The sequence below is a fragment of the Mesoplodon densirostris genome, chromosome 5 (assembly GCF_025265405.1).
Source record: "Mesoplodon densirostris isolate mMesDen1 chromosome 5, mMesDen1 primary haplotype, whole genome shotgun sequence".
Lineage (NCBI taxonomy): Eukaryota > Metazoa > Chordata > Mammalia > Artiodactyla > Ziphiidae > Mesoplodon > Mesoplodon densirostris.
Window position 1 is genome coordinate 117,413,362 of NC_082665.1, and position 14,361 is coordinate 117,427,722.

The 14,361-nt window shown below is 35.4% G+C and overlaps 1 protein-coding gene across 9 annotated transcripts in view; it reads left to right on the plus strand.

Annotated features, from left to right (window-relative positions):
* The window catches only part of DLG1 (discs large MAGUK scaffold protein 1), a 295,589-nt gene that overhangs the window by 194,188 nt on the left and 87,040 nt on the right, over nucleotides 1-14,361 (plus strand). For all 9 annotated transcript variants that reach the window (XM_060099334.1, XM_060099338.1, XM_060099339.1 and 6 more), the window contains one exon: nucleotides 2,222-2,378. In XM_060099334.1, coding sequence (XP_059955317.1) covers nucleotides 2,222-2,378 — 157 coding nt within the window. The remainder of the gene's footprint in view (nucleotides 1-2,221; nucleotides 2,379-14,361) is intronic.

The following is a 14,361-nucleotide window of genomic DNA, read 5'->3' on the forward strand; positions in this document are numbered from 1 at the left end:
ATTGTTCATGTAGTGGAATCTTATAATACTTAACCTTTTGTATCTGGCTTCTTTCACGTAGCATAATGATGTTTTCAAGATTCATACATGTTGTAGCATGTATCAGAACTTCATTTCTGGTTATGGCTGAATAACATTTAATTATATGTATGTACCACATTTTGTTTATCCATTCATCTGTTGATGGACACTTGGGTTGTTTCCACCTTTTGGGTATTGTGAATAATGCTCTGATAAACACTGGCATGCACATAGCTGCTTGCATACCTGCTTTTAGTTCCTTTAGATACATACCTAGAAGTGGAATTACTGGGTCATATGGTAACTATGTTTAGGTTCATGAGGAACCACCTAACTGTTTTCTGTAGCAGCCACCCCATTTTACATTCCCACCATCAATATATGAGGATTCCCATTTCTCCACATCTTCAGCAACATTTGTTTTTTCTCTTTTGTTTTGTTTTATAGCCATTGTTATAGGTGAGATGTATCTTACTGTGATGTTGATGCATTTCCATAGTGCCTAATGATGTTGAGCATCTCTTCAAATGCTTATGTTATTTGAAAAATCAATTTATTTTCCTCTGGAAATACTATTGGATTTCAGCAGGGTATTTTTAAATTATTATTTGCTAATGCAAAATTATAATTCATACATATGTTTTAATGTATTATAGGAACCCTAAACCATGAGTCCACAATCTAACAAGGAAATAAGACCAGTATAGTGAAACCTGTCTTGTGCCCCTGATCCTACCCTGTTTCTCCTACATTGCCCCACCAAGTTAACTCCTTTCCTGAATTTTGGATTTATTATTCCCTTTTTTCTTTCATATAGGTGTTTATGTATATATTTCCTAAACAACATATTGTTGAATTTTGCTATTTTTGACAAGAAAATATTTAGTATAATTTTGTTAATCCTGTAAGTGAACTGACAAAGCTGATTAATGGTGAATACCTATGTATGACTAGAAAACACCACTTTAAGTTTTGAGCAGACAAATATTTAAGAAGGTTAATTCCACATTATATGGAAGGATCCCTAAAATTCAGTTTTTAGAAATATTTACTTCTGTTAAGCCGTTTGTTACCAAGAGCTTTCTGCAGTGTTTTAGAAAAAGCAGATTAATTTTTAAAAATATTTATCAAATATGATACATTCTAATCTCAAATGATATTCTGTGATTCATCATATCTAAAACAGTCAGCTCTTGGAATTTTCATGGTCTTACCGGAAGATGTAAATAGTTTTCACACAATTATGTATAAGTGGCAGCAAATGTGAAACGTTATTAGTGGTAAGATGTATTCTGATTTCAGAGATTTTAAATTGGGAGTTGGAGGGAACAAAAGAGATGCATCTTAGAATGGATGGAAAGCAGAGATAGGTAGATGAATTGGAGGGATGTGACTTAAGAAATAAAGATATTTAATTACTTTATATAGAAAGTATAGAGATGGGCATTTCTAACATTTGTGTAGCAAAACTAGGTCCATGGTATCTCTGGAATTCTGCTGGTTATCTTCATGATTGTAATATGTCCAAACCAGTAAAGATTTTATAGTTCATTCTTTTGTGTGGGAGTGATTTGGAATAAGGAGGGGAACAAATATGCTTTGTATGGGGACAGAATATGCTTTGTGCCTTGTTAGAGTCTTTCTTTGGGAAGTGACAGTAAAATTTCCTGTTATTTCTTAGAGACCAGAATAGGGTCATAGCCTCACCTTAGCAAACGGGAGTGAAATTGCAGTGACTGGCATAGGCTATTCATGATTCATCCATTTGAGAGTAGAAAGGGGGCCTGCCTACCTTCTCTAAGACAAAGGGATATCTGCCTTTTACAACATGTAAGAAGTAGAGACAGTGACTGTTTCTTAGGCAGTAAAGTGTGTGCAACATCAGCTTTTCATGAGTATTATTTTTTGAGTAGGCTCTTTATATCATTATTTTTAAATTTCCACATTGTTTTCTCCTTTTTATTTTAGTTTTATGTTTGCTTGTTAAAAAGGATTTTTAGCTTCTATATAAAATTAGGATTTTTCCTTTTAATTTCTAGGCTTGGAAAGAATCTCTTTACCCCAGAGTTTAGAAAACTTTTAAATTTCATCTGACTTTTTTTATAATATGGAAATATGATTTATCAATAGGGAATTCTCATTGATAGAAAGTCAAGTTCTCTATGTGTTTTAAGGTATTCAATATTTTTTTAATTTTCAGGGAACCTAGAAAAGTTGTTCTTCATCGTGGTTCAACAGGCCTTGGTTTCAACATTGTAGGAGGTGAAGATGGAGAAGGAATATTTATTTCCTTTATTTTGGCTGGCGGACCTGCTGATCTTAGTGGAGAGCTCAGGAAAGGAGATCGTATTATATCGGTAGGATATGTTAATCAAAATATGTCCTTATTATTTTAACTATGACCTGTTAATTATTAAACATTTTGTTTTTTATATTCTAAAGTTATGGGAGATATTTTGGCTATTTTCTTCTAACATTTTACAACTTAATTGTAGAATTACAGTGTTGACCGGGAACATGTTCTGTATGATAGATTTTCTTTTGGTATTTGACTTACTTGTAAGAGGTCAGTCTTTATGAATGTGATTGAAGGAAGTATGTATTCTCTATTTGTTGACTGCAAGGTTTTCTGTATGTCTGTTAACTCATCCTTGTTACTTGCATAGTTCATATCTTCTTTATACTTCAATCTGTTATCACCTTATCTGTTATTAAAGGAAACTTTTTAAGTTTATCTGAATGGTGGGTTTAACAGTTTGTCCTGGCAGCAATTTTTTTCCGTATATCTTTGAAACTATGTTACTAGGTTCATCGAAGTTTAGAATCAGCATTCCTTCCTGGTGAGTTGAAATTTTTTACCATTAGGTAATGATCCTCGTTACTTGTAATAATGGTTTTTACCCTAGAAGCTATAATGCCTGATATTACTGTGGCTCTGCTGACTTTTTTGTTTGATATTTGCCTCATCTTTTCTCCATTTTTCACTTTCAGTTTGTGTCTGTGCTTATGTGGCTATTACCCATACAATTTTAGACTAAAAGTTTATCAGTAATTCAGCTGTTTTCCCAAATGACTCAGATTTGGGGAAACCTTAATTATAATGGGGCTGTTTCTAGTATTTTACTTCTGTTTCATTTTTATATCCCTCAAACTTAGTCATTTTTCTTTTTGTTTTTGAACAGCTAATCCAAGTGTTCTACAATTTTTTGTTCATCATCCTTTCTTGTATCTCACTTCTTATGTGTTTCTCAGCAAGTCACTAACAGCATTGGGACTGTATTCGTAGTATAGGACTCTCTTGATCACTGTAGAAAATTTAGCTTTTCTAGCTCCCATCCTCATGCTAGTAGAACTCCTTAGTTATTTCATAAAGCAAAAATGTCCCTCAAATATCCAAATGCACCTTAGTGGGAGCTCTTAGATTGTTCTTTCAGCCGTGATTTCTTGATGGTAAATACTCTTAGCATTTACCTGGAACTGTTTTTAATTTGCCCTCACTTATAAATTTAGTCTAGAACTCTATGTTGACAAGTGTTGTCTCTCAATATACTATGAACATATTACTTTATACTATCTGTCTTCTTTTGTTGTTGTTTAACAAAAATCACTCTTTGTTGTTTATAGGTGATTTCTTTTTTTCACCAATTGCTCTTAAGTCTCTTAGTCTTTGGTGCACTGCAGTTTTACTAAAATGTGTCTGTGTCTAGCATTTTATTTATTCTGTCTGGAGTTCGTTATGTTTGCTGAATCAGAGGAGTCCTGTTTCATCAATTCTGGAATCTTAGCCAGTATATTTTTAAATTTTGCCTTTCCCACATTGTGTGTATTCTATCCTTGAACTTCTATGAGAGGACATTACCATTCTGTTCTCCATGTCTTTTAATCCCAATTTCATATTTATCAACTCTATCTCCTTGTACTTAATTTCAGTCAGATATGTTTTCTAGCTCATAAATTTTCTTCATCTGTGTCTAATCTGCTCTTTAGGCTAAAACTAACTTTTTCATTTCAAAGTACCATTTTCTTTCTAGAAGTTCTTTCTAATTCTTTTTCAAATCTTCCTTGGTGGTTTTGGGGGAGTCTTGATTAAAGTTTCTTATGTTCTTTTAGGTTTTTCTTTTAAACCTATTTATCTTATACAGGCATACCTCGATGATATTGCAGGTTCAGTTCCAGACCACGACCAAAAAGCAGACATTACAGTAAAGCAAGTCAAAAAAATATTTTGGTTTCCCAGTACATGTAAAACTTATAATTATACTATATTGTAGCCTATTAGATTAGCATTATATCTTAAAAAACAATGTCCATACCTTAATTTAAAAAATACTTTATTGCTAAAAAATGCTAACCATCATCTGAGCCTACAGAAAGTTATAATCTTTTTGCTGGTGGAGAGTTTGAAATATTGCAAGAATTATTAAAATGTGACAGAGACATGAAGTGAGCAAATGCTGTTGGAAAAATGGCACCAATAGAGTTGCTCAAAGCAGGGTTGCCACAAACCTTCAATTTTTAAAAAATTGCAATACCTGCAAAGTACAATAACGTGAAGCACAGTAAAATGAGATAAGCCTGTATTCTATAAATAATAGTTCTGTTTTCTGAAGTTTCTAGGTATCTAATACATGTTACTTTATGGTGACTTACAGTACATTGTTTTGTGAACTTAATGTAGTAGTACTTTTTGTACTTCACATGTGGGTATTCAGTGCTGCCTGAATTGGGGAGTGGTATTCTTTGAAAAATATGTTAAGTTGATTGTGGTAGACTTGGGAGCATCATTCTTATCATCATTTTTCCATTGAGAAAACTGAAGTTTAGAGGGTGATTTGCTCATAGTAGCTAATAAAACCTAATAAGTGGTATAGGCAGGATTTACCTTAACCACTATATTATGCTATGTCGTTTTGTTTTTAATTAAAAATTTAAGTAACACTTTCTGAAATTTCAGCATCTGAGATACAGGGATAAAACCTATATCCTGGGTCAGCAATGCTATTCAGTATTGATAACTGTTTTAAATCATTTTTTCAAAATAAAGTAAAGAAAATCAGAAAGTACTCTTCAAACTGAAGATATATGTGGCTGGAACATGATGGGAAAAGCATTCCAAAAATTGGATCTTTTATTGCAGTTTTCAGATTGCAGTCCCTCTTTCCACCTGATCCTTCCCTGCACATACTTAGACATATCATCGTATTCCTGCAGCCTATCTTTTTGAGGATCCTTTATAATTCAAGATAGACTGAGTCCAAGACAGAAAGAAGGTGGCTAATCATTTACAAAAGAAGTAGAGCTCTTTCTGGTTTTAGCTGTTCTGAGATATTGGTATAACTAACTGATATTTGAATGAAAGTCTTGGGAATTTGAGTCTTCAAATAGGCTATGGTACTTTGTTAAGGATTATAGTACTACAATTTTAGAAAATAAAGGAAATTATTAATATGCAGTGCAAGTAAATGGAAATTGTACCCATATGCTTCAGGCTACAGCAACTAAAATAGCATAGTACTACCCAAAAATAGTGATTATTAGAACAGATTTGTGAAGCAGAAATACACCTTAGTTACAGTGTTAGAATGTTGAGGGCCTTAAGAGACCATCACTCTTAACCATAACAACCAAAACCATCTGGATAAGTTTAGAAAAACTAAACTCATCAGAGAACTGAGGATTCAAAGTGACCTAAGTAAAGTAACTTCCAGATAGTAACTAGCCCTACATAGAAGAGAAGACACCCATGGCAGCTGCTCCTTGGAAGAGCAGTGGGAGGAAGAGAAGGGTTAGACGGGGATAGTGAGGAACCAGCCAAACTTTACCCTAACATGTAATGGCCTCAGTGGACTGGTGAAACGGATAAAAAAAAAACCCCTGGGAAGCTGCAGAGCAAGTCTGTACCTACCTGCCAACTCTTTTCCATGGGTCTTCACTGAGACCTCAGAGCTTGTAAACCAAAGGTTGTGAAACAACAGGGAGTTAAGAAAAAATTATTACTGAGTCATACAGAGCATCCCAAAATACAAGGCACCTGCCAGTAAATAGAGGACCTTGAGCAGAAGATCTGTGAAAACTAATCTCAGCAACTCCGTACTTTGAGCTGCTCAGGGATGAGAGCAGGGCAAGAAAGCTGAGAAAAAGCCCTCTGAGGCAGTGTGGACAGAGATACCTCCAAGAAACAGCAAGCCTGGGACAGGTCTAGAGAGCAAAGAAAACTTACCAGCAACCTCAGAAGCTGGCAGCAGGGTTATAAAGGGGTGTGTGTGTGTGTGTGTGTGTGTGTGTGTGTGTGTGTGTGTGTGTAATGAGATGAGATCTTTACACCAGTAAAGGGAATTTTACCAGTGCTCATAGCCTAAGTGCCTCAGAAAGAAAAGTCTTAATTCTGCTCTCAAAACATTTGAAACTAAAAGCTACAACAAAATCCAGTAGCAGCTCAACTACAGATCATATAGATACAGCTGCCCCACTCTGGTTGCCTGGCACAAGGGTTATTCCCAATTCTGGAATTAAATATTATTTATTTTTTATTTCAACCTCTACTGTTATTTTATCCCAAGTGTCTACTTTATAATTAAAAATTACAAAACATGCAAAAAAGAAAGAAAAGCTGGTTGTCAAGACAAAACAGTCAATATAAGTAACTTGAGAAAAAGCTCAGATGTTGGATTTATCAAACAGGTATTTTAAAATAAGATAAAATGATGATAAAAATACTAAAGGATATAGGAGAAAGGTAGACAATATGGATGATAAGATGGGAGAATTTCAGCAAAGATATAGAACATATGAAAAATGAGTCACATGGAATTGCTAGAATTTTTTTTTTTAACTATCACAAGTGAAAATTTTGTCTGAAAGGCATAACAGCACACTGGAATCTGAAGAGGGAAGAATCAGTGAACTTGAACATATGTCAAAGAAAATTTCCAAACTGAAACGTAAATCAGGAGGGGTGGAGGGAAAATCGGGAAAAAAGTAGACCAGAACATCCAAGGTCTATGGAAATAAAGAGGAGACGTCAGACAATAAAGAGGAGACAGAATCTTTGAAGACATAATGACAAAGAACTTTCAAAAACTGATGAAAGATATCAACCCACAGATCTGTGAAGCACAGCAAAGCCGAGGCAGAATACATGCAAAGGAAACCAGACCTAGATACATTGTAAAGTGCTAGAAAGCTATGGTAAAGAGCACATGTTAAAAGTAAACATAGAAACACATTACATATGTAGGAACAGTACAAATGACAGCTGGATTCTCACTGGAAATATTAGAAGACATAAAGGAATGGAACAGTATTTTTAAAGTGGTGACAGAAAAAACCTTCAACCTAGAATCCTGTATCTCCTGAAATTAGTCATCAGAAATGAAGTTGAAATAAAGACATTTTCAAACAGACAGTATCTTAGAGAATTTGTTCTTGACAGACCTACAAGAAATACTAGAAGAAATTGTTCTGGTTAAAGAGAAATTATATCAGATGGAACCTAAATCTGCAGACAGGAAATAAGAATAACGGAAGGGGTAAATACCTGGATAAGTATAAAAGATACATTTTTAGAAAATAATTTTACATGTTTCATTGTAAGATGATTGGCTCTTTAAAATAAAATAACTGCATCGTATTTTGTGAGTTATGGCATATGTAGAAGTAAGATATAAGGCCACCAAAGCACAAATAGAGAGGGGGAGAATGGTTCTTATACAGTTTGAGAAGTGGTGTAAAATTAATTGAAAGTAGCCTGTGATAATTTATACTTGCGTGTTATAATCTCTAGAGGAAACACTAAAAATACTCCAAAAGGGTATAGTTTTTGTAAGTCAATACAGGAAATAAAATGAAATATGAAAGAATACATGCTTATTCCAAACAAAGGTAGGAAAGGAAGAAAAGACAAGGTAGAAAAAAGCAGTGCCAAGGTGTGAGGTTAAAATGCAACTATATTAATATCTACATTATAGTTAGCACTTTAATTAAGATGCAGAAATTGTCAGCTTAGTTCAAAAAAACCAAGACCCAAATATAGACCCTTTGTCAGAAATTCACTTTAAATATAAAGTTTCATACGTTGTAAGTAAAAGAGTAGAAGAAATTATGCTATATAAACAACATATGAAAGATGGTGTGACTATATTCATATGAGACAAAATAGACTTCAAGGCAAATGGTGTTATTTCTGAGAGATTTTATAATAATGAAAGCATCATTTCTTCAAGAAGACATAACAGCCCTCATTGTGCATGTACTTAGTAATCCTTTCAAAGCACATAAAGCAAAAATTCCCAGAACTAAAGAGAGAAATGGACAAATCTACAGAGTTGGGGATTTAAACACCCTCTTCTATAACTGGTAGAATAAGTAGAGAAAAGAAGAAAATAGCTTTAGCCTTACCACTCATCAGCTTTAGCCTTACCACTCATCATCTATAAAAATTAACTTGAAATGGATTGTGGAACTAAACTTCTAGAAAAAAACATACAAGAAAATCTTAGTGAACTTGGATTAGTCAAAGATTTCTTAAATGGTACCAAGGGACCAAGTCAGTCCAGTGGTGAAAGGAAAGTCTTTTTAATAAATGATGCTGAAACAGCTGGATATCTTTATGGAAAAATACAGATTTCAACTCAGTCTTACTCCAGATATAAAAATTAATTCTAGATGATTATAAATCTTATAAATCTAAATGTGAAGCCCAGAACCATAATCCTCCTGGAAGAAAACATAGAAGGATATCTTTGCAACCCTGAGGTAGACGACAGTTTCTTGGACAAGATATGTTAAACACTAACCATAAAAAAATGTGCCATTAAGAAACCAAATAGGCAAGCTGTACAATGGGAAAAAATATTCTCAGTACATATATCTCACAAAAAACTTATATCCAGAATATATAAACATCTCCCACAAAGCAGCAGTGAAAGATGAGTAACTCAATTTAAAAATGAGGGGAGATTTCCCTGGTGGTGCAGTGGTTAAGAATCCACCTGCTAATGCAGGGGACACGGGTTCGAGCCCTGGTCCGGGAAGCAACTAAACCCATGTGCCACAACTACTGAGCCTGTGCTCTAGAGCCCACAAGCCACAACTACTGAGCCCGTGTGCCACAACTACTGAAGCCCACACCCTAGAGCCCATGCTCCACAGCAAGAGAAGCCACCGCAATGAGAAGCCTGTGAACCACAACAGAGAGTAGCCCCCGCTCACTGCAGCTAGAGAAAGCCCATGCACAGCAATGAAGACCCAATGCAGCCATAAATAAACAAATAAATAAATTTTTAAAAATGAGGGGAATTCCCTTGTGGCACAGTGGTTAAGAATCCACCTGCCAATGCAGGGGACACGGGTTCAATCCCTGGTCCGGGAAGATCCCACATGCCACAAAGCAACTAAACCCATGCACCACAACTACTGATCCTGTGCTCTGTAGCCTGCGAGCCACGACTACTGAGCCTGTGCGCCACAACTACTGAAGCCCACGTGCCCTAGAGCCCACACACCACAACTGTGAAGCCTGTGCCCTCTAGGGCCCACGTGTCGCAACTACTGAGCCTGCGTGCTGCAACTGCTGAAGCCCACACAGCTGGAGCCTGTGCTCTGCAACAAGAGAAGCCATCGCAATAAGAAGACTGCGCACCACAACAAAGAGTAACCCCTACTCGCTGCAACTAGAGAAAGCCCGCATGCAGCAATGAAGACCCAATGCAGCCAAAATAATAATACTAATAAATAAATAAATGAGCAAAAGACTTAAACAGATATTTCACAAAACAAGGTGTATCAGTGGCTTGTAAACACATGAAAATTTACTTAACATTAGGCATCAGGGCAAGGCAAAAAACACAATGAATAAACAAAACAGGGTTAGACAGGAATTTTGGTGGGAGCAATGTCACTTTTTTACATCTTGATTGTGGCAGTGGCTATACAACATACACAGTTGTCAACACTCTTACCTGTAAACTAAAAACGATTACTCTATTGAATGTAAATTATGCCTGAGTAAAAATATTTTTAAAGCCATAGTGAAATACATATCCTATCCAGTTGAATGGCTAAAGAAAAAATAATGATGACAACAAACATTAGAGAGGATGTGGAGCAGTTATAACTCTTATTCTTTACTGGTGGGCATGTAAAACTACACAACCACTACAAGAACTTTTGGGGAAGTTTTAAAGAAATTATACATACACCTAACCTTATCACCCAGATTTTATCCAAGAAATCTTATGTTTACACTATAACAGGAATGTTCATAATAGCCTATCCATAATAAAACTCAGACAGCATGGATGACACTAAAACACATCGTGTTGAGTAAAACAGAACACACCACAAAAATACATACTGTATGATTCTAATTATAATCATGTGCAGGCAACACTAATTTGTATTGATAAGTCAGAACATGGTTGATGCTAATTGTCCTATTATAAAGAGGCATAATGGAGATTTCTGGGTTGGTTGATGGAAAAGATATGTTTGGGGTTATAGTTTCATGGGCATATACAGTTGTCAAAAATCCTTCCAACTGAACTGTTTAAATTTGTACATTTTATTGCTTGTAAGTTATACTGTAATTTAAGTTTTAAAAATAATTTACAGTGTAAGGGCAAATTAGTGATAAGGAATGAATTTTTAAAAAATAAATGTTGGAGAAATTAGCTAGTTGCTTAGTGGAATAAAATTAGCTTAGAGCCTCACTTCACACCTTGTGTCAAAATTAATTCTCAGTTGGCTTAGAGGTATGTGTGAAAAACTCAAAACAAAAATCTATATTTTTAAAATTGTCCATGTGGGACCTCTTTATGTGGGTTACTGTCACACTGCTAGAATATGTTAGTCTGACGAACACAATGTGGTTCACCCAGAACTTTCCCAGTTTTAGCACTGAAAGCCCCATGTCTGGAAACTCCTTTAGGCTAAGTTTTAAAACTGAAAGTCCCAGACCCTCCCAACCAGTTGCTTGCCCTAATGTTACTGTAAGTTAAATTCAGCCTTCTGTTTGTCAGTATGCATCCATAATCTTAAATATTTTAATGGTTACTAAGCTGCTCTAGGGAAATACCCTAGGGAAATACCCTGAGAAGCAATAGGCAGGACCTTAAGAACAAGAGAAAAACATGAGAAAAGATATTCAAAACTAAAATAAAACCCAGAAACACTTATTTAAGTATCTCTTTACACAAAATTTAGCTATTTTCAGTCTTCAGCTTGTATCAGGATAACCTCAAGGTGTTATTAAAAAACAGATTCCTAGATTCCATCCCCAAAGTTTCTGATTCAGTGTGACTTGGATAGGATCTGAAAATTTATATTTCTTTCAAGTTTCCATGAGATACTGATGTTGCTGCTCCTGGGACCAAACCTTGTGAACCACTGTTCTAAAGACATCCCTGTTATTGATGTTCTTAATGATAACCCACATTACTGAGAAAAGCAAAATATTTGGGAAGGCAGGGAAATAAATAATTTTTTATAAAATATTCCCTTTGATATATTTAATTTTGTTGAAGAAAGAAGCTTTTGAAGTCAAGATTTATTATTGTACAGATGTTGAACAGTGCATTTTTCACTATGGTTATAAATGGAAATATTACTGTTATTTACAGTGATGACAAGCATAGGGCAGGATATAGTTGATATTCCCTGAAAATTTAGAAACATGGAAACTGACCCAAGAGACTTCAACAAAAATTCTCTCCTTCATAAAAACAGTGAGAAAAGTGACCAAAATTGTCTTTAGAATAAACTTTTTCAGAACTCTGGAAATTAACCAAAGACTGACAGCCATTCAGGAAGTGTTTACTCAAAAAAAAAAAAAAAAATTGCTGAATCTCTGTAAGAATGAGCTTTGTGGAATTTTAATTTGCCTAAGTCCCATCCCTGGCTCTCTATCACCACATTAGCCTTGAAAAAGAGCCCACCTTTTCAGTGAGAACAAGTGGCCCAACAGCCACTAGAGAGAGCAAAATGGTGGTAGAACGTTCAGAGCTTCTTTTCCAAAGAACTGTCATAATTTGACCTGTCTGGTGGGTTCTTGGAACATCGTATTTGAAAGGTTCCCTGTATTTGACCTGATTCAAAGCTCCACCAGTGCAAAAGCCTTTTCCCCTGGGGTAATTGCAAAAACAATTAAAGGCATATTATGGCTGCCTGAGACATTGGCAACAGTTGGGGCAAACAGTAGACTAATCAAAAACTTAAAAAGAGGGCTTCCCTGTTGGCGCAGTGGTTGAGAGTCTGCCTGCCGATGCAGGGGACACGGGTTCGTGCCCCGGTCCGGGAAGATCCCACATGCCACGGAGCAGCTGGGCCCATGAGCCATGGCCGCTGAGCCTGCGCGTCCGGAGCCTGTGCTCCGCAACGGGAGAGGCCACAACAGTGAGAGGCCCGCGTACCGCAAAAAAAAAAAGAAAAATAAACTTAAAAAGAAAAGCTAGGGAGTGAACTCTCCATAGGACCTTTGAAAAGCTCTTATACTTTGGAATCTAGGAGGACACATGCATGGTCTTGGACTGTGTGCCTGCTCAGGAAAGACCTGAAGAGGCCCTAAACTCTCACCTCTGGCTGACCATGAGCCTCTGTGCAAGAAAGAAGTGAAGATTAAGGCAGGATCATCAGTTGCCTAGCTGATTGTTGAAGGCATTACCCAGCATGCACACATTTAATGAAATCTCTGTCCAGTCATTAACTGACCACTCTGCTAATCAGGCAGACACTTCACTGGCACATACAACAAACAGTACAAACCTTACAGAATTCAGAAAAGTCACCAAACAACTACTATAACAAACAGCAGTAATATCAAGCCCTTGGTAGGAGGACAGATCTTATACCCAGAATTGCTACTTTATATTATTTTAAATATCTGGTTTTCAACAAAAAATTGAGACATGCAGCAAAACAAGAAAATGTACATAGGGGGAAATGCAATCAGTAGAAACTGTCTGTAAGGAAGCCCAACACTGTACTACTAGACAAAGATTTTAAATCAGATATTTTAAATATATTCTAAGAACTAAGGGAAACCATGTCTAAAGAATGTAAGGAAAGTATAGGAACAATACGCACCAAGTAGAGTATGTCAATAAAGAGATTTCTTTTATGAAAAAGAAACAAACGGAAATTCTGGTGTTGAAAAGTACAATAACTGAAATGAAAAAAAAAAAATCCTCTAGACAAGTTCAACAGCAGATTTGACCTGGCAAAAGAAAAAAAATCTGCCAACTTGAAGATACATCTGTTAAGACTACCCAGGCTGAAGAACAGAAAGAAAAAGGAATTAAGAAAAATTGTCAGAGGCTCAGACCTGTGGGGATACCATCAAGTATACCAATGTATGTATAATGAAGTCAGAATGACAAAAGAGAGAAAGAGGCAGAAAGAATATTTGAATAAATAATGGCAAAAAACTTCCCAAATTTAATGAAAAACATTGTACACATCTGAGAAGCTCAGTGAACTACAAGTAGAATAAACTTGAAGAGATCCACATCACAGATAAATCATAACCAAATATCAAAAGACAAAGGGAGAAGCCTGAAAGCAAAGAGAAATCACTGATTACAGGGTAAGATTAACAGTTGATTTCTTGTCAGAAATCATGGAGGCCAGAAGGAAAAAAGCCATTGTCCAAGGTTTCTATACCCAGTCAAACTATCCTTCAGAAACGAAGGACAAATCCAAGTCCCAGGTAAACAAAAGCTAAGGAAGTTATTAATCTCAACTTCTCTTATAGACAGTAAACCTGCCCTACAAGGAGTACTAAAGAGAATCCCTTAGACCAGAAAGAAAGGACATTAGAGAGTAGCCCAAATCCATATGAAGAAATAAAGAGCACTGTTAAAAGTAACTATATAGGTAAATGTAAAACAGCATAAGTGCATTTTTTGTTTGTAACTCTTTTTTTGTCCTTTATAATTTAAACAACTAAATAAAGCAATAATTTTAAATCTGTGTTGATGGGCACACACAGTGTATAAAGATGTAATTTATATGACAGTAGTATCACAGGGGGTATAGAGGGCACAGAATTATAAGAGCAGAGTTTTTATATACTATTGAAACTAAGTTGGTATTAATTCAAAGTAAATAGTTATAAAATGTTAATTATGATCTAGAGAAACCACTAAGCAAATAACTCAAAATATGTATAATTTTTTAAAGGATATTAAGATAGTACAGTGGAAAATACCTATTTTACAAAAGAAGTTAATAATGGAGGAATAGAGGAACAAAAAAGACAAGGTGTGAAGAAAACAAATAGCAAAATGGATGGCATAAATCTTTTTTTTTCGATAAATTACATTGAAGGTAAATGGGTTAAATACT